Raw genomic sequence first — 20,383 nt, 5'->3', positions numbered from 1 at the left:
GTTCCCCATAGTGTGGAAAACATACCAGCGGGGATTTGAACTGACAACCTTCACCTTGTTAGTCAAGCATTTCCCCGCTGTGCCAACTTAAGGTGACTAAATCTTACTACAAGGACAATAAAAATGCTGCTCATTCAAATTTAAGGGTGTTTTTTTTAAATGTCGCTATGCTTAATTTTAAATAAATGTTAAATTAATAGCTTTTATATGATCACCCCCAGGTGCTATTTCAACAGAAGAAATAATCACCAGAACTAATTTTTTATGGAGGGGGAAAGTCTTGGCACATACTCATTTGTAGGGCTTTTTCCTTCCTTGGGCCAGAAGCCAAAGGTCACTACAATTTTTTTTAAAAGATATAAACATAATTTGTTCCACTTAACTGAGGTTACTTTTGGAAGCTATCATTAATCTGATTTATATGGCCTTTAAGAAAAGCAGCAACACACTACATCATTTCTGACAGCAGACTGTGAAATCCTACAAGGAGATGGCAAAACTGTAACATAGGCCATTCTCCCCCACCCCACCCCACCCCACCCCTTTTGTCATAATTGGCCCCCTTTGTTCTGCGTCTGCCCTCCACTGTAGTCACAGACCAATAATGCTTTTTAAAGGATTTATGAATTCTATGCAGATTTTCTATCTCTTGCCCTTTATTTTGAACTTGTGTTCCTGAACAATGGAAATACATAATTCCACAAACCTTTGCAATGTGTACAGAGTGTTTGCTGACCAGGTGATGGCAGAACCAGCTGCATTAGTTAGAAGCTTAAACCAAATTAATTCAAACTGGAGATGAAGCCCATGTTTTAGGAGCAAGGGTAACCAGATGTTGGATTAAACCTACACACAGTCAGCTCCCTCGGTCTTGTAATCATGAAATGGAGTGAAAGAAGTACACAATGTAGTTTAACCTCCAATTATTGGCTTCCTCCAGGAATATCAGGCCAGTACTCGGCATAACAATATTTTGTCACAGCCTAAAAATATATTGAGCTACTATTTCTTGGACATTTAAAGCTGATTTTACAGCTGTTAATATTTATGACAGATACAGCAAAGGTCACCTAATCCAGCTATATTGGATATATTTGTATAGGCATCCTTGAATTGTTTTTATTGGAGTTTTTAGTCTCCTACTTTATTGTTTTAATTGATAGTTGTAAGCTGTCCTGAGCATGTTGAAAAAGCAGGATATTAATATTTTAAATAAATTAACTGACTGGAATGTTAGTTAATATTGTTAACTTCTGTTGATTGTTAATTACTTATATAGAGCTCAAGTCCCTGTTCTACCAACAAGAAAAGCCCATGTGGTGTGCAGGCAAATATGAACTAAGTGATACACAGTGGATATGGTATGGTAGTAGTTTCCCAGCTAAATCCTAGGGAACTCTCAGAGTCCTTGGAAACCTATTAGTGGTTGCTCAATTAGATGATACGTAATGAAAGTCACGTTTTTCAGAACAATAGCTGTCCCATTACATGATGGGAAGTTATGAATGTTGGTCGTGATTTAGGATGCATTGAGGACATGCCCTAGAGCAGGGCTGCTCAACTTCGGCCCTCCTGCAGATGTTGGCCTACAATTCCCATAATCCCAGGCTATTGGCCACTGTGGCTGGGGATTATGGGAGTTGTAGTTCAAAAACAGCTGGGGGGCCTAAGTTGAGCAGGCCTGCCCTAGAGCAAGGGTTCCCATCTCAGCTAAATTGTGGGGATGGTGGGAGCAGGGGCGTAACTATAATAGGGCAAGGGGAGACAGTTGTCTGGGGGCCCACTGCCTTGGGGGGCCCCCAGAGTCAAGTCACATGACTGACTCCCCCAGCCGCGCACCCACCCGTGCTTCCTTCAGTTGTATTCATCCTCCGAAATTGATGTGAGTGTTAAGACCTGGAGCTACCAGAACAGCAGGTCTTTCTCTAGTACCATTAAATGACTTGCATCCTCTACAATTTACAAAACCTTAAAAAAGAAAAATTTAGGATGATGTTCTATTGTGGCACTCATTGGGGGCCCGTTTTAAAATCTTGTCTCTGGGCCCACTCCAAACTTGCTACGCCCCTGGGTGGGAGTTGTGGTTCAGCAACATCTGGGGGACCACAGGTTGGGAATCCCTGCCCTAGAATACTTTAGAGAATCTCCACTTTATAGAAGCTATACAGGTGCTCCTTAGAAGACAAGTTGGTCTCGAAAGGGTCTCATAAAGACAAAATGATGAAGGACAAACTGTGTAGCTCAGGGCTGCACAAAACGTTGGCCTTTCAGTTGTTGTTGGACTACAACACCTATCATCCCTGACCATTGGCCATTATGGCTGAGAATGATGGGAGCTGTAGTCCAACAGCTGGAGGGCTGAAGTTGTGCAGTCTTGTTCTAGTGAGTGTAGCTAGTGATGGAGCAATGCAATGAGAGCACTTCCCATACATTCTCCTCTCATCTCTCTATTTGAATCTTGCTCAGTTAAAACCTACAGGATTGTGTGAAAATTAAAGTTGAGTTTCTATGGCTTGTTTATTTACTTATTTTATTTAAAATAGTTCTATACCGCCCAAAACTTGCGCCTCTGGGTGGTTTACAATTAAAATCATTTAAAACATTAAATCAATATACAATTAAAATCATTTAAAAGATTAAAAACATTTAAAACCCAGTGTTAAAAATATTTAAAACTATACATCTAATTAATAGCCTAAGTGAATAAATGTGCCTTTTAAAAAGTTGAAGGCACATACAGTGCCTTTTTAAAAGTTGTCAGAAATGGGGAGGCTCTTATTTCAACAGGGAGCGCATTCCAAAGTCTAGGGGCAGCAACGGAGAAGGCCCTTTCCTGAGTAGCTGCCAGATGAGTTGGCGGCAGCCACAGACGAACGTCTCCAGATGATCTTAGCAGGCGGTGGGGCTCATGGCGAAGAAGACATTCTCTTAAATACCTAGGGACTAAGCTGTTTAGGGCTTTATAGGTAATGACCAGCACCTTGTATTTTGCCCGGAAACGTATAGGTAGCCAGTGCAATTCCTTCAACACAGGAATAATATGGTCTCTCTGAGATGACCCAGAGACCAACCTGGCTGGCACATTCTGAACCAACTTCAGTTTCCAGACTACGTACAAAGGCAGCCCCACATAGAGCGCATGGTTCCAATTCAGATTATTCTCCTTTCCTTAGAATAAATTTCATCAGAAAATAATTAAGTTGAAGTCACTCTTGATATAATTACAGTTATTGCCATGAGAATTTTAGAATAAAAAATTAATATTTAAAATGAGAAACCTGCCTGGCTGCATTAGGATTTACATGCAGCTTCTCTCTAACCCCACAGTATTGTATATTTTACATCTTAAAAGGCAGTTAACAGTCAAGTAATATTTAAAAAAAAAATGAATGAGCTTTATATTAATGAAAACATTATATTTCGAAGAGAGCTACGTGACAAACGTTTCCAATGGAAATTATTCAAATTTTTATGAGACATATAGAAAGTATCGCTTCTGTGCTTTATACTGTATTTTTTAGTGAAGTTCTTTTAAATGGGCATGGAGGATTATGCACTGCGGTCATTAATGAAACACAATGGCTACTAGAATATCAGAGAAAGATAGGCTCTAAAAAGAAGAAGAAAATCTCATTAAAAAGGAGAAAAGGGTGATAAGAATTCATAATTATCAAAAGTCCCTTTAACATTTCTAACAAAGACATGGTGGTATATTCCAAGGCAATGTACATAATGTATTAAGCTGCAAGGAAAAGGCCATATTTCTCCTCTAATAATCAACTATAATATTCTGTGAACAGAATAATCAAAATAACACATTGTACTAATATTTGTGATGGGTAAACCCAGTCGCAATTTTGATTTGGAATGGGTTGGGTCTTTCTGAAACTTTTTGAAGATTCTTGGGGGAAAGGTAGAGATTTTTCTAGAGTTCCACAATGTTAACAATGGCCAGGAAAGATCTTCGATTATCAGCCTTTTCATTTGCCAGTTTTCCTCATCACCCATTCTCATATTTTCCAAAACACATGAAGTTCCAAGAATAAGAGAGAGGAAACAGAAGCTGAAGGGGCAAACACAAGCCAAAGGTTATTTCTCTCCCACTCTCTACAATTAAGATTTCTGAGCATGATCATTGCTGATAATATCTCTTGTAACTATAGTAGTTTTATTCCTTATTGATGAATCAGGAGGAATAAAAAAATGCACTCACCAAATGCACATCAGCAATGCAGGCTCCAAGCATGCTCAAAAGTCTTTACATAGAGTGAGGAACAACCTCCTCAGCTACTATTTTCCCTGTTCCATCCCCTTGTAAATTGGTGATATTCATTGGGGCTCTTCTCACAATCAGTGAGAAGAGCCTGGAGTGGGTTAGCGGGCAGAGCGGGATTAGCCCGCTCTCCCCACACACAAGTAGGCAGTCTGCTCTGGGCGGCCGAAGCAGCTGCCCACAGGACCGCCGGCTTCATTACCGAGCCGGCTGGGGCTGGGAGGATCGGGGTCTGCGCAACCCCTGGAAACTCCAGCATGCCCTGCGCTAGCGCACAGGGCATACTGGAGAGACCCCCAAGCCGGGGGGCTGCTTTTTAGCTTCCTGGTCAGGGATCTACTCGTGAGTTGCCACACTGCAGGGGACAGTTAAGAGAAGGGGCAATTAAGTGGGTTACCTGCTTGTAAACCACCGGGCTCGCCTGCGAGCCTGGTGGTTTACACGACCAGCAAAAATCAGGCTAGGCTCTCCTAGCCCGATTTTTGCTGGTCGTAAGAATAGCCTCATTCATTTATTCAGTTTATATACTGCCCTTCCTAAAGTAGCTCAGAGCAGTTTACATTAAAATAAAAAACAAATAATTAAAACAGTTAAAAAATTTTTAAAAGAACATTTAAATCAGATTAAAACTTTAACTAAAACTAGATATCACTAAAAGCCAGGCTTAAAAGATGGGTCTTTAGGGCTCCCATAAATGCCTCCAAGGGAGATAATCCTGTAATATCCATGAAGAGCACATTCCACAACCCAGGGGTGACAACTGAGAAGGTCCTATCCCAGGTCAGCACCAGATGAACAAGGGTTACCCAAAGATGGACACCTCCTGGTGATCTTAATGAGCGGTGGAGATATTGCAGAGCAAGGCACTCTATATAGTAACCCGAATCTAAGCCCTTCAGGGCTTTAAAGTAGGCTTGGTTTGAATCTGGACTGGATTTGAACTGACCTGGCCCAGTCTGGACTTTGGCTTGGCCATTGAACTGGGCCAAAATGGTTTGTGGGCCAGTTTGATGGGTATACTTGTAAAGGGAAATCTGGTGAGGATTCCTCTTTACAAGTAAAGGGAATTCTCTACCAATGTGGGGGTGGGGACAGGAAAAAGGCTACGTTTCACCTTTACTTTTCAGTCACCAGGGGTGGCAGGGACAACAGAGGTGGCAGAGGCAATGGTGGCAACATTGACAGTTGCGGCAAGGGCTCTTCTAACCCGCCCCTACCCCCAGCCTCCCAAATGACAGTCTGGACTGGTAGCAGCCCGGTTTGGGCCTTTGCACACATGTGGAGGCCATTTTTGGTCACCTCTGTGCATGTACACAGGCCATTTACATCACCATGTGATTTGCATGGGATGCCAATGGCCTGTGCACATGTGCGGACTGCGGAGTCATAAAAACAGCCCTCAAGTGTGCGCAGAGGCCTGAACTGAGCCATAGCAGGCCAGGGCTGTCATTTGGGTGGCTGGGTGGGGGTGGAGGGGCCGCCAACAATGTCTCTGCCACGAATGCCTCCACTGTCCCCACCACCCCAGTGACTGAAAAGTAAAGGTAAAGTGTAGCCTTTCTCCTGCCCCCCACCCCACATTAATAGGGAATTCCCTTTATTTGTAAAGGGGAAACCTTGCCGTATCCCTCTTTACAAGTTTACCCCTTAAACTTGTGCATGAGCTGGTTCTTGGAACTGGGGGTCAGTCCCACTAAAACTTGGACTGCACCCCCCTTCGGAGGGCCAGTCCGATTTGAACTCAGACCACTCAAACTAGGCTGTCTCTCAATGTTGAGCCAACATGAAGCAAGCCAGGTCGTACATCCCTACTTTAAAAGTAATAACGAGCACTTCGTATTTTGCTTTGCAACGTATCGACAGCCAGCACAACAGTTTAAGAAAAGGTATAATGCAGTCTCTCTGGGATACCCCAGAGACTAATGTGACTGCTGCATTTTGAAGTATCATATATACTCGAGTATAAGCCGATCTGAATATAAGCCAAGGTACCTAATTTTACCTAAGAAACCAAAAAACTGATTGACTCGAGTATAAGCCTAGGGTGGGAAATGCAGCAGCTACTGGTGAGTTTCAATAATCAAAATAAATGCCAATAAAATTACATTAATTGAGACATCAGTGGGGTATATTGTGACCAGTATGTACTTTATTATAGGGGGACATTTTAGCACGGGCAGATAGATGACTCAAGTATAAGCCAAGGCTGATTTTTTCAGCACATTTTGGGTGCTGAAAAATTCAGCTTATACTCGACTATATACGGTAATTGAAGTTTCCTAACTACATACAAAGGCAGCCCTACATAGAGCATATTGCAGTAGTCCAACCTGGAGGTTACCAGAGGGTGTACCACTGCTTTCCCACATTTTGGATAATGTGGGGAAACATTGGTAAAAACTTGGTGGGTGTACCAAATGTTTATCACATTTTGGGAAGGAGAGGAAGAAGAAAACTGACACATTAACTGAAGAAGCCAGAAATTCAACCTGAGACCTTCTGTATGTGAAGCATGTGTTCAACAATGGTCCTTCCTCCTCAGAAATAGTCTGTTCACCTAGCCCCAGGTCAGTCATCTCACTGACCTCCACACTTGCACATCATCTGGATTAAGGTTTTGTTGTTGTTTTTTTGTTAGCCCACATTCCACACCTCACTTTCAAGCAGGTTTTCTAGAGCCATAGCCATTCAATGGCACTAGCAAGTATCAGGCAGTGAATATGAAAAGAGTATCCCCATTTCATTGTCAATTTGTTTCATTGTTCAATTTGTTCCTTGTTACCATCACCCCGACCCTAACCCTTTGCTCTGTGCAAAAATGACTGCAATTTTACCCTAATCTTTTGGGGTAAAGAAAAGGAAGGGTGATAACACCGAGAAAGTTGTAACTGCAACAATGTTATCACCTATTTTCTATCTCTAGTGGGAGAGACATTGCCAAAAATCGCTATAAGCACTTGGCCCCTGAGATGATACCAATGGCCAAAATTTGTGAGTCTGGCTAATGGACTGGAGAAGGCAAGGCACCTTAGTACACCGCTCTGGGCTCCTTGGAGGAAGAGCAGGATATAAATGTAGTAGTAGTAGTAGTAGTAGTAATAATAATAATAATAATAATAATAATAATAATAATAATAATAATAATAATAATATCTTCTCTCTACTTGTGACATGGTGTGAACTGGATTGCATAAGTGGATCTGTGGAATGGTCTTGCCTTTGGGACAGGGGACTATACTAACTAGCCTTTGAAATTTTCCGGCTATATTGATTGATTGATTGATTTGATTTGATTTGATTTGATTTGTATACCGCGCTTCCAAGATGCCTCAGGGCGGTTTACAATTAAAACACACCACTAAAACAGTAAAGAGCTAAAACAAATTAAAATATATATAACAATCAGCAATTTAAAAACATTTTAAAACAACAATTAAACAATTTCAGTGATTAAAACCCCCGAAATCGGGTTTTCAATTTTAAAATAAACCAGAAATTAAAACCCCCACAATTTAGGAAGCTGAGAACGCTTGGGTGAAAAGAAGGGTTTTCAGGTGTTTTTTGAAAATTGCCAGAGATGGGGAGGATCATATCTCAGCAGGGAGCACATTCCACAATCTCAGGGCAGCGACCAAGAAGGCCCGTCTCTGTTTTATATTCTTTTTAGAAGTGTTCTTCCCCCAGTTATCTCAGTTGCTCTTCCAAAATGCAGGCACCATCTCTCTACTTGTGACATGGTGTGATCTGGATTGCATAAGTGGATCTGTAAATTAGTGGGGGAATGGTCTTGAATTTGGGACAGGGGAACAAACTCACTAGCCTTTGAAATTTTCCAGCTATATTCTTTTTAGAAGTGTTCTTCCCCCAATTGTCTCAGTTGCTCTTCCAAAATGCAGGGGCTGTTGCAGCCTCCTTATCTTTTCCTTTAAATCTTGTTTGCCTCACAAAACACAGGGTATTCCAGAAAAAGAGTACGCTGCAGCAATATATTTATTTGTTCATTTTATTTTCTCTGTTTCTGTCCTGAAAGGCTGCATCTTAGAAATCCACCTTGTTCAGCACCATACGACTATTGGGCGTGTGCTAAATTAATCTGTTACTCACAACTTATGCTAATATGGGTCCCTTAAGAATCAGCCATAAACAGTCAGCTATCATTAGACTAAAGCAGCTCCTGGGAGATTTACAATAAAGCAGCTGTCCCAATTAAGCAGAGTGAGGTACAGTAATATTTTATAGTTATACAGCACCTTTCATCCCAAAGCATTTTTACCAATTAAAGGCACATAATGCTGTATAGCAGATTCCTCTGTGGAAGTGTTCTCACATAAGAGTGCGAAAAGGAAAAATTTAAACCACAACAATGAGGTAAGCACCTGTTCTTAAATATCACAAGATGGACTTGTAAATTTCCAAGATGGGCAATGAAAGCCTGTCCTCAGTGAACTCAATGCAGCAACAGTTTAAAAGATGCTGTCTGAAGCAGGGGTGTAGCTTGGGAGAGGGGGGCCTGTGTTCGCCCCTCTCCCTGGTGGCCCCTCGAAGTGAGGGAGATAATGAAGAAAATAGGGAGGGGTGGAGCTGGGGGGGCCCCTCAAAAGCTGAAGAGCCCGGGTTCTTCAGCTGGAGAGCCAAGGTGGTCTACCCCTTCCCTAAACAGTCCAGGTTGTCCCTCCTCTTTAATTTGCAACCAGTTCTTCCATTCAGCCCTTCCCATCAGCAGATCCACAGGCATGGTCTGCATTATATCCCTTATCTAGTAATGCAGGACCACTTCCCTAGTTCCCCTGGTCCAGTCCTGGCTTGTATCCCTGCCTGGATTGGAACTATAGAGCACCTAGGTTCCTTGCCAATTCAAGAAGGCGTAAGCACCTTTCTGATGAAGGTTGCTAAGTATAACCTGTATTGGGTGCGCCTGGAATCCAATAAATTAACTACAACTCCCATCCTCCCCAGCTAGATGGACCAATGGTCTGACTCAGTATAAAGCAGCTTCCCATATTCCCATGCTCCTAGATGCTCAAACCATATCACTCTGCTACTGTTTCTGCTGCAATGATTACCAGTGTGTTTCTTGGGCATGATTCAATGTGCTGGTTCTTACCTTTAAATGGCTTAGGATCCTGATATCTGAAGGACTCTCTCCTCAAACATGAATCTTCCCAGTCTGTAAGAGACTCTCCTGCACATGGCGATGCATGGGTGGGCCTTCTCTGTGGTGGTCCCTGCCCTCTGGAACTCCCTTTCCCCTGAAATCTGGATGCTTCTCTCACCTGCCCTCAGGCATCAGCTAGCTACATTTCATTTCTGGCAGGCCTTCTTGGAGCTTTTATGCAGTATATATGTAGCTTGCTAGCTGTTTACTGTGTTTTTATTCTCTACTGATCTTAGATTGTAGAAATACTGTTTTTACTCTCTTACTGCTTTTATTACCCCCCTCCCACCCCCCGTTTTATCTTTCACAAGCCACTTCAAGTGCTTTGGAAAGTAGGTGGGAGATACATTCCTAAGTAAATAAATAAGAAAAAGAAGGATAATACAGACTTCCATTATAACAAGTGTAAACATTAAAATGATGGTTGTCTGGGTTCTGGGAATCGCTTAGTTGTGAGAACATGCCAAAATTTAATATATTGAGCAAGTGCCCTTAAGAAGAGGAGTATGATCCCATTCACCTCTCTGCAAGCTCCAGGCAGATCCTTCATTTGCAATGGCAATGGAATTCAAGGCCTGTATTCTCTTACAAAGGGGCTTTTCAAGCCACAAACCATGCCACCTGAACTTAGGGGTGTGTGTGTGTTTTGTTTTTTGGTGACACTGACAATTGATGCAGTTCTCATGTTGTGACAGTTCCCATGTTATGCAGAGGGGTTGCTTGCGACTGTTTTTGACAGGAGAGGGGGATTGCTGGTCACAGAGATTCAAGTTCATGTATCTAAAAAGACACAGAGGCTGTTCTCATGCGCAGCCTAATCTGGGCTAAGGACGCCCATCCTAGGTTAGGCTGTGCGTGAGAACTTCTGGGATCGGGCCTGATCCTGGCAGACCAGCGCCACCTATCCTGGCTTTTAAGCCCAGCTGTTAGCCAAGTTTAAGGGGGCGAGTACTCCCTTATCTTGGCTACCTGTCTGTGTGTGTGCACCGGCTGCTTCCAGCCTGGCTGCACACAGAGACAGGTGCCTAGAGAGCCTGTCTCTTGGGGGGAAACCCCTAATGCAGCACATGTGTCACGTGCTGCATTGTGGGTTTCATGGAGGCTGGGATGACGACTCCCAGCCTCAGATCAATTTGCCCTGCTCTATGTTGCACGGAGCGGGGCTGATCGTGTGGGAACGTGGAGTGCACTCCCACTGAGCAATGAAGGATCATCTGTGGGGAAAAGGCAAGCTTTGGGAACCCTCTCCACCACCACCTGTTTACCTGGTATGCCATACAAATAATCCCACAGCCATATAAGTGTATGCTTTGGGCCTACGTTTATAATTCATGTCTCAAGAGGACCAATATATGAACTGTACAGTCTCTTTTCTGGTGCTTCATATTGTTTTTATAGGTCTTTTCATGTTCAGAGAAGTAATGTGAGAGTCAGCCCTGAGGCTCCCCACCTACACTGTATAAATAACAGAATGTCAGTGTAAACCATTATGAAATCCTGCAGAGTCAAGAGACATCAATTTATAGTACCTGTCTGAACTGCAATTTGCTTATTCTTACAAATCTGTGTTCCAGCAGTTAATGGAAGCCGTTGAAAACCATGATCTCAATAGGATCAGCCAAAAGAGTAATTATATGAATCATAGGGGGTGGGGGAGTGTGTGTGGGGGTGGGGGGTGGGGAGAGATTTCTAATGTGATTATGCTGCAGATAATATATGAAATTTAGCTAGCTTTTTAAAAAACTGCTTTTATCAGCTAATGCTGCTAAGTATTGAGACACATGCTGTGACACAATCAGATAATCAAACTGTGCACCACTCATGGCAAAGAAAGGGATAATAACCATTTTTAAACAATTCAATTAATCAAAAGAGTTTGATAAAGTCATTGCTTTTCTGCTTCAGTGCAGATTTCCCATCTCATTCATACTAGTATCAATTGGTTAATTAAAAGGTTTTATAATATAGCCTTTTATAAGAACTAAACAGATAATGGATAAAACATAGTCTGTGGAAATAAATATTGAGTGCAATCCTTTCTTAATTGTATGAAAATGTTGTTGTGCATTTGTATATATATATTTTTTTTTCTCGTGCACCCTGATAAAAGGGGTACCTAGATGTGATGTCACAGGGGGAATTTGATGACCAAAATGACAACCCCACATTCAGTGCCCCCTCTTCTTTCCATAATGTTTCATTTCTGAAATTGATATGATATAATCATATCAGGATGACATCCGGACTAATGAAGCATGCAACGTTGAGTTCCTGAAAAATGTGCTATGACATCATCACCATACATGTTCCATCCTTTCTCATTGGCAACCAACAATGTGGAGTGGAGGCAGGGAAACATATGGTGGCTGGCTTCCTAACTAATGGAACACTTGTTAGTAGGGTCTGCGGGGACACAGTGAGAGCCCTCACACAGCTTCCACAGTCCTCTTGTCCTTCCGCTGTTGCGCGAGAGTGCTAATACTTCTGAGCACTGCCCATGCTTCAGACACACTGAGGCTCTCCACATGAGCAGCGTTGAGAGCCGGTTGGGGTTAGGCGGGGAGAGCAGGCCAAGCCCACTCTCCCCACGCACAAGCACTCGTGGAGCCCTGGTCCGCCGGATTGGCAGCCCAGACGATTGCCGGCTCTGTCACAGAGCCAGTAGGGCCTGTGGAGATTGGGGGCCACCCTGTGTGGGGTCAAGGCCCTAGGGATGGATTAGATCTGCCTGTTCTGGATGGGGTTACACTCCCCTGAAAGATCATGTACATAGCTTGGGAGTGATCCTGGACCCAAAGGTCTCCCTGGATTCTTAGGTTGAGGCAGTGTCCAGGAGCACTTTTTATCAGCTTTGGCTGATACATCAGCTACATCCATTTCTGGAGGTAAATTGACTTCAGATAGTGGTACACATGTTGATAACCTCCAGGCTTGGTTACTGTAATGCACTCTACGCTGGGCTGCCTTTGTAGGCAGTCCGGAAACTACAGTTGGTACAGAATGCGGCAGCCAGATTGGTCTCTGTGACAACACGAAGGGAACACATAACACCAATTTTGAAAGAACTGCACTGGCTGTTGATATGTTTCTGGGCAAAATATGAAGTGTTGGTTATTACCTATAATGCCCTCAATGGCTTAGGCTCAGGATATTTAAGAGAGTGCCTTATTTACCATGAACTCTGCAGCCTGTTACTATCTTCTGCAGAGTTCCAGTTACGGGCTGTCGCTGTCTTGTTTGGTGGCAACCCGGGACCAGGCCTTCTCTGTGGCTGCCTTGGTGCTTTGAAATATGCTCCCCACTGAAATAAGAGCTTCACCTTCTCTGTTTGTTTTCAGGAAGACCCTCAAGACTCACCTGTTCTCTCAGGTTTTTAATTTGAATTAATTTTAATAATTTGTTTTAATAAACATTTTATGCAATTGTTTTAATTGTGTTTCATGAATTTTTATCTGTTATTTTTAAAATATTGTTTTAAATTTTCTACACTGCCTAGAGATGTACATATAAGGTGGTATAAAAATCTGATTAAATAAACAAACAAACAAATAAAATAAGTAAAATAAGTAAATAAAGGGCCTTTGAACCGGTTCTGTGCACATCCCTAATTTGCATTTCTAAAGAGCTATGTCTGCATTCCTAAAGAGTGTTTCCCTCTTATCATGTTAATTATTCTAAATCAATGCCTCTCCCTATTTGCTCCAGGGGTTTCAGAAAAACTCACTTAAAACCAGCATTTTAAAAACATGGAAATACATTGAGACAAGCTAGAATTTGGAAGACAAAGCCTGATTTGTGTGGTGTGCTTCCAAGGCTCTCAAATGGACTTTGGGGTAAGTTTGGCCAGTGTGTGAATGCACACACTCTATTTTGAAGGAGATTCCCAGTAACAGCTTTGTGTGGAAACGTTCCTGGTTTCTCAGGTTGAGGCAGTGGCCAGGAGTGCTTTTTATCAGCTTTGGCTGATATGCCAGATACGTCCATTTCTGGAGGTAATTGACCTTAAAACAGTGGTACATATGCTGGTAACCTCTAGGCTTGACTACTGTAATGCACTCTATGTGGGGCTGCCTTTGTAAGTAGTTTGGAAACTACAATTGGTACAGAATGGGGCAGCCAGATTGGTCTCTGGGTCAATCCGAAGGGACCATATAACACTAATTTTGAAAGAATTTCACTGGCTGCCAATATGTTTCCGAACGAAATATAAAGTGCTGGTTATTACCTATAAAGCCTTCAACGGCTTGGGTCCAGGGTACTTAAGAGAGCACCTTCTCTGTCATGAACCCTTTTGCCTATTAAGATCATCTGGAGAGGTCTGGTTACGGTTGCCACCAATTTGTTTGGTGGTGACTCTGGACCTGTCCTTCTCTGTAGCTGCCCTGGGGCTCTGAAATATACTCCCTATTGAAATAAGAGCATCTCCTTCTCTGCTTGCTTTTAGGAAGACGCTCAAGATGTTCCTGTCTTCCCAGGCTTTTAACTGAAATTTAAATTGTAATGTTTTTATTTGCTGAGATTGTTTTTATCTGTTTTATTAATTTTAATTATTTTACATTGATTTTTATATTTGTTATGAGATGTCTATTTCAGGCGGTATAGAAATATGATAAACAAACAAACAAACAAACAAAGAATGTTGCATAGAGGAAAGAGGGGGGGAACTTGATTTATATATGTAGTATTTGCTAGCAAACCTGCATTTGGAGTCACATGTAGTGACACACATGTGAAAGACACATAGACACACACAGACACAGACACACATATCCTCTAAATTACAACTTGGGCAGACCAAGTTTGTCTGTTTAGTATAATGCTATGAATACTTTGCTCTGAAAGCCAAGAAGTTAATATCAGAGTTTGCATCTAGCACAATTCCCTTGAAGAATGCAGAAGTAGATAAAAATGAAACACTCACTCACCATGGTCTGTTGGAAATGTCCTCCATTTTAACTGAGCAGTCAGATGAAATATAAATACCATAGGCCAGCTCTGATAATATGGAGAGCCACGGATTAATTCTTCTTTGGCAAGCTTTTCACGCTTTGCTATTTCCTGAAAGAGAGTTTCATGCTCAAGAGTAGCAATAAAAGATATGTTTTAAAAGAGAGAGAAAGGAAATGGAAACAAATATAAGGGGGGGAAAGCAGAAAAGAAATGCAATGTTTGCGTCTTTCAAGTTTCACAGGGGAAATCAAGTCCTTCTGAGTATTTAGTAGGGGTATATCACAATACAAGCAAGATCCTGTACAGTTAGAATAACTGATTAATTTCCTGGAGACAGAAATGATTTAGAATGAGACATGAATTATGAATATGGTCTACTTGTGACATTACATTCCTGTACTTTTGTCTTATGCTCACTACCACATAGGTGGCCATTATTTTTAGGGTTACGGTGGGGAGGTTACCATGGTGTGGCTGAGATAATCTAAACAGTGTGGGAAGCCACATCACATTCACAATTTTGAAATAATTCCCACACAGATCCATTCCAAATGGTCAGCAAGGCCACACATGACTTGGAATGTACCTACAAAGATGGAAGCTCAGAATCAGTTGAGATATAAAGGTCATTCACATGACTGAAATCCCTGGTGGCTAGGGAGGGCTGGGGGGGAGACAGAAGTATACCTACCTTCCCCCACATGACCAAGACAGTCCTCACACTGCACCACTCAGCCACACACACGATTGCTGCAGCAGCAAGTGGTACAGCATTCTGGAGGCTGGGGAAACACTGCCAGGCCCCCAGAAATCCCACAATGCACCAAGTGAGGAGTATGGTGCATTGGGGTATTACCCTTCAAGCTGGGCACTGTAGGTGCCCAACATTGTGACACACAACCAGGCTCCCCAGTTCAAGGGCGCCTTTCTACCTAGGTAATAGCCCAGGCTCATGTGAATTCCTGGGCTTCACACAAGCATCCCTACTCCAGTAGGACTGCACAAACCCAGGTAGGGCTGCTCATATGAACAGCCTCATAGTCAAAGATGCGAGTTCTTATCAGGTTAATTACATAGCTGATAAGAGAGATGCTGCAGAACTCCCCAGCCAGGCCCATATGCTTACATCTAACCTTACTGGCATGATAGTAATCTGTGACTAATATTAGTCAATATTTGTGGCTAATTTTATATACAAGTACAGTAATGCAACACCACAACTAGATCTGAGAGTTCAATCACTACATCATTCACATCCCAGGTGCAGATACCATTTAACAACCTGAATGTGTGACACTGCTAACACATGGATGATTCACACAACCATTTTGATATGATAGCTAATGTGATGAGCTTATTTTTAGTGATTGATCTTGTGGGGGTGATGGCTTGTATGTTGAGGTCATTACTGACCACCTTGTAGGCCAAACCACACTTCAGAGATTTTCCAGAACATGGTGGACCATGTCTTCAGGCAGCATACCAAAATGTCAAGGTACAGGTTTGTAACCAGCCACAACATTTTTTAAAAATAGGTTTGTCAATTAGCCATCATGCACTGAGGTATTATAGGCCTGTGGCTGCTAGTAGGTCCAGAAATTGCTTTTGGGCATTGGGTTATAGTGCTGGGCCTTGGATGCATTGGAATGCACGTGTGAGTTACCGCCAAATGTAGGAAACAAGGTGATTCTCTCTCCACCTCGGGTGGAATAAAAGAGGAGATTGGGTCAATCATACACACATTCCCATGCACATTTGAACACAGGAAGCTGCCTTATATGAAGTCAGGCCATGAATCCATCTTACTCAGTACTGACTACAGTGACTGACGGTGGCAATCCAAGTTTGCAGGGAGGAGCCTCTCCAAGCCCTAGCTGGAGATGTCCAGGATTGAGCCTGGGACCTTCTCATGCAAAGCAGATGCTCAATCACTGAGCTACAGCCCCATTCCCATGCCTGAGTTTTGCCTTATTTTCTAGTGGCTACATGTGTTTCTGAAATCCAACATCAAATTTCATAATGTGGAGTCTATTTCTGGGCCACTCAATTAGCAATGTGAAGAACTGGTTCAATAGCCAACTGGACCAGTTAGGGATCACTGCGAACCGGCCCAGTTCTAGCAGTTCAATCACGAACCTCTTCAAACCAGTTTGAGCTGTTTTATCAAACTGATCAGCTGGGCCCATTGGTTTGAATACTGGTGGTTTGGTCCAAATTCTGTTTGAATTTGGATTGAACTGTGCCAGCTAATCCATGCACACCCCTACAGTCAACATTCCAGATAGCCCTAAGGCTGACCGGTTGGATAACTTATTTACTCACCCACCTAAGTATGTGAAAATATTTTTGTTTGTTTTACAAGCTTAGAGATCAATATATCTGAGCTTCTTATGTATTGATAGTTTGAGAAATGCTTAAGTTTGTTTTTTGCTGCAATTCTTTTCAAGAAAACAATCACTTTCTTTTTTCAAAACAGGCATATTTTATTTTTCTAATACACTGTGTTTGCAGCATAAATATATCTCAGAGTCAGTCCTGTCAATCTCAACAAAGAGGCATGGACCGCTTGAAGTATAAACTGCAGCTTAGCAAATCAAAAGCATCTGGGTTGTGCAGGAACAAAAAAAAGTCTTAAAGGAAATGTAGTTCCAATCTTAGATTAATAAGGCTTGGTTCTGACTCACAATACTGTACACAGTTACCATGTACTCCTGATAGAACATTTAGCTATCAGGCATTAAAGGGATTTAACACTTGAACCTTGCAACTCTGAAAACACTGGCTGACATCCAAAGTAGCACATTATTAGTGCAACAATAACTGGCATCCAGATTAACAGTGTGTTGCTGTGTGAGGGGGAAGGACAAATTTCAATTATCTCCCCTTTCTCTGAAGCCCACTGTGTCTCCTGAAAATATGTCCCTGAGGGTTTGGCAGCCCTCACGGATATGCTTTCAGAGGGCATAGGGGGCATCAAGACAGATTGTTAAAAATACCAGTCTCTTGTGCAATGGTGTGCCAATAGTCTGGATGTCAGTCACTATTTTCCATATATAGGACTATATAAAAAGTTTACTGTCTGGCAAAAAAAGAGAAGCAAATAGTCAAATAATGGAAAATAAACTGTTGTCTATCAATCAAAAATAGGTATTTATTTGGTACTGCACTGAGTTACTCTACACATTTACATAGTAATTTGTGATATTACACTTTGGCTGCAAATGGTAAGAACATTTTTTTAAAAACAAGAGAGATAAAGAATCAATTCTTTAAGTGAAATTTGCCATCAAGTGTTTGTTGGCAGTCTTGATATACAAATGCAGATTTCGAAACATAAGATCTGGCTGATACAATGGAAAAACTGCACCAATTCTGCATTTAATTGTGTATATAAGTTAAGCAACTAATTGGGTAGGAGTAGATGATCATTTTCAGTTTTTCCAGACTGGTCACTCATGCCTATTAACATCTAGATTTAAGGCTGCACAAAGTTAATCAACAGCCAATTGCGGTTGTGCACTGCAAATCTTATCAATCAATCAACTTCAGTTTGATTTTGTACTGGAACCAAATTTCAAAAGGGGGCAGTGGCGGTGTTGAAACAAATGTATTCCAGCAGTTTAAGCCCCCCAAGTCCCTTCCAATTTGGACACAAACCCTTCCCAAATCTGGACCTTCATTGCAAAGGACATAATTCAGCACTACTTTGGCAGCCCTTGTGAGCAGTGTTCAGCCTGGTGGGTCACAATCAGGAGTGTAGCCTGAAAACAAATTTCCACGCAGGCAGCTGAAATGTGACAGGTAGTGATAGGTGACAGCTGTTCACCCAATCCTTAACAGTTTGGGCCCTGAAGGATCATTGGCACATCCACTCTGGCAATCTGGAATAATGCATTCTGCTGCATATGCTTTATTACCTGCTTTCCATTTGTGGCTTGCTTGTAGTCAGAAATGTAAACCATGCCTCTCAGGATGCTTGGCATTGCCTCTGCACTAGCTGTGGCTGACATCCTAACACTGCATGCATGCAAATGAAACACATGCACAGCAGCTGCATTCCCACTTCAGGGAGCTTGTGTTTAGAGCACTGATTTTCACAGATCTCTTCTTCCCCTGCAAGCATTCTGTGTCACCCCAAATTATGACTCTGGAGGCTGCATGAACCTCAGGTACATAATTCTGGGTGGCACAAAGTGCTTCTGGCTGATGGATTGGCAAAAATAGCACCCCCGGATGTGAGTGCTCACACTGCTGGAGTGGGAATGCAGCCACTGAACACATGCTTCTTTTGACTGCACACACAGAGTGAGCATTAATCAGGGTGCTAGTCATTGTATACCATGCCTGCCAGGTTGATTGATCACACACATCTACACATTATATTTGTGAACCACCTAGTTTATATTTGTGAACCACCTAGAGCAGGCGTGCTCAATTTAGGCCCCCAGATGTTTTTGGACTACAACTCCCATAATCTCCAGCCACACCTCCCTGTTTGCTTGGCTACAGCCCTACACATTCACAGACATTTCCCTATTCTCCTCAATGAAATGCTAGAGGCTAAGGAGTTGTAAGGAGGTTGTAAGGAGGAGGAGTTGTAAGGAGGTTGTAAGGAGGCTAAGGAGTTGTTGGAGGCTAAGGACATAGCCTCTTCAGTTGTTGGAATGCCTTCTTCAGGGATATTCACTCTCTGCCTGCCCTTACTGCCTTCTGGAGTTGTGTTTTAACTATTTTGTTCATCCAAGCTTTTAGCTCTTAGTGGGTTGTGCTGTACTCTCTTACGGCTGCTAACTTGGTTTTTATGGTAGTGAGTTTATTGTTTTATGATTTTTTTTATTGATTTGTGTTGTTTTTGTACACTGCCTTGGGATATTCTTTTATGAAAGGCTGTTTATAAATCCACATATAAATAAAGGATAATCACAATATATTTGAAAAGGCATGATAATTTCTTGTTCTTGCCAAAAGCATCTTTGATCAAAAGAATTTGCTTACCTCTCTTATTCTTAAGTAATCTGCAGATGGGATTTTGAGGAAGTCGCTGCTTTCATCTGTAATGACTGCTAGCACATCTTGTTGCAGTCTTGCTGGTAGTGGTATCAGAGTCCCAAAGCAGTCTCCTACACCAAGCTTCCAAATCAATCAATAATAGAAATTGAGTAAAAACTAGTACCCCTCTTGCTTCTTTTATCATGTAATTAGGAAAATGATGATACAACGTAAAATTAATCTGTACATTTTCTTCATTTTACTGAGCCATGGACAAGTTAATTGATAGCAACATTTCTATATTTTGCAAGCAAAACAACATTTATATGTTCCCTGAAAATTCAGCCTAATAGTAGTCATTAGAATTGGCTCATATATTTTGTGCTGAACATACAATAAAATTGCTATTAGGTCTGAAGAATATAATATGTGTTATAGTGGTTTCTTCTGTCAGACCCACTAAGCAGGAGAACCAGGGGAATGTAATATGTTTTATAATGGTTTCTTCTACCAGACCCACCCTGTAAGCATTGAGGGTATTCTCACGATCACTAAAGTTTAGCTCACTTTACAGTCATCATGGTTCCCTGGCAGCTAGCCCGCCAAAGTAGCCCTCCCTCTAACCCAGACTTCCTGATCGTGTATTGCTGCAGCACAGTTCCACATCACGGCAGCACACAAGGCGACCCCCAGCCAGGAGGCTGCAAGCAGCCTCCCGGATTCAGGAGTCTCTCCAGCATGCTCCACACACTTGCATGGGGCATCCTGGAACTTCCGGGGGCTGCACAGCCCCCAATCCCTGCAGCCCCCACCGGCTCTGTGACGGAGCTGGAAGTCATGTGGGCGGCCGATCCGAGCTGCAGTAGTGATCGTCTGCGGGGATTGCAGGCTAAGCCCACTCTCCCCGCAGAACCTACAACAGTGGGTCTCACTGATCGTGAGACTCACCTCATTATCTATCAGCTACAGAAGATCTTAACTGAACAATATGCCCATTGAATAGTAAGTCAATAAAG

At 42.3% G+C, this 20,383-nt stretch overlaps 1 protein-coding gene across 4 annotated transcripts in view; it reads right to left on the bottom strand.

The window, feature by feature from the left end:
• The window catches only part of CNBD1 (cyclic nucleotide binding domain containing 1), a 275,403-nt gene that overhangs the window by 86,392 nt on the left and 168,628 nt on the right, over nt 1–20,383 (bottom strand). For all 4 annotated transcript variants that reach the window (XM_053313410.1, XM_053313411.1, XM_053313413.1 and 1 more), the window contains 2 exons: nt 19,374–19,508; nt 14,354–14,486 (listed from right to left, as the gene is read on the bottom strand). In XM_053313410.1, coding sequence (XP_053169385.1) covers nt 14,354–14,486; nt 19,374–19,508 — 268 coding nt within the window. The remainder of the gene's footprint in view (nt 1–14,353; nt 14,487–19,373; nt 19,509–20,383) is intronic.

Source organism: Hemicordylus capensis, chromosome 4 (assembly GCF_027244095.1).
Source record: "Hemicordylus capensis ecotype Gifberg chromosome 4, rHemCap1.1.pri, whole genome shotgun sequence".
NCBI classification, from domain to species: domain Eukaryota; kingdom Metazoa; phylum Chordata; class Lepidosauria; order Squamata; family Cordylidae; genus Hemicordylus; species Hemicordylus capensis.
The sequence above is the reverse complement of the archived record's forward strand: the minus strand, read 5'-3'. Positions and strand labels throughout refer to the sequence as shown.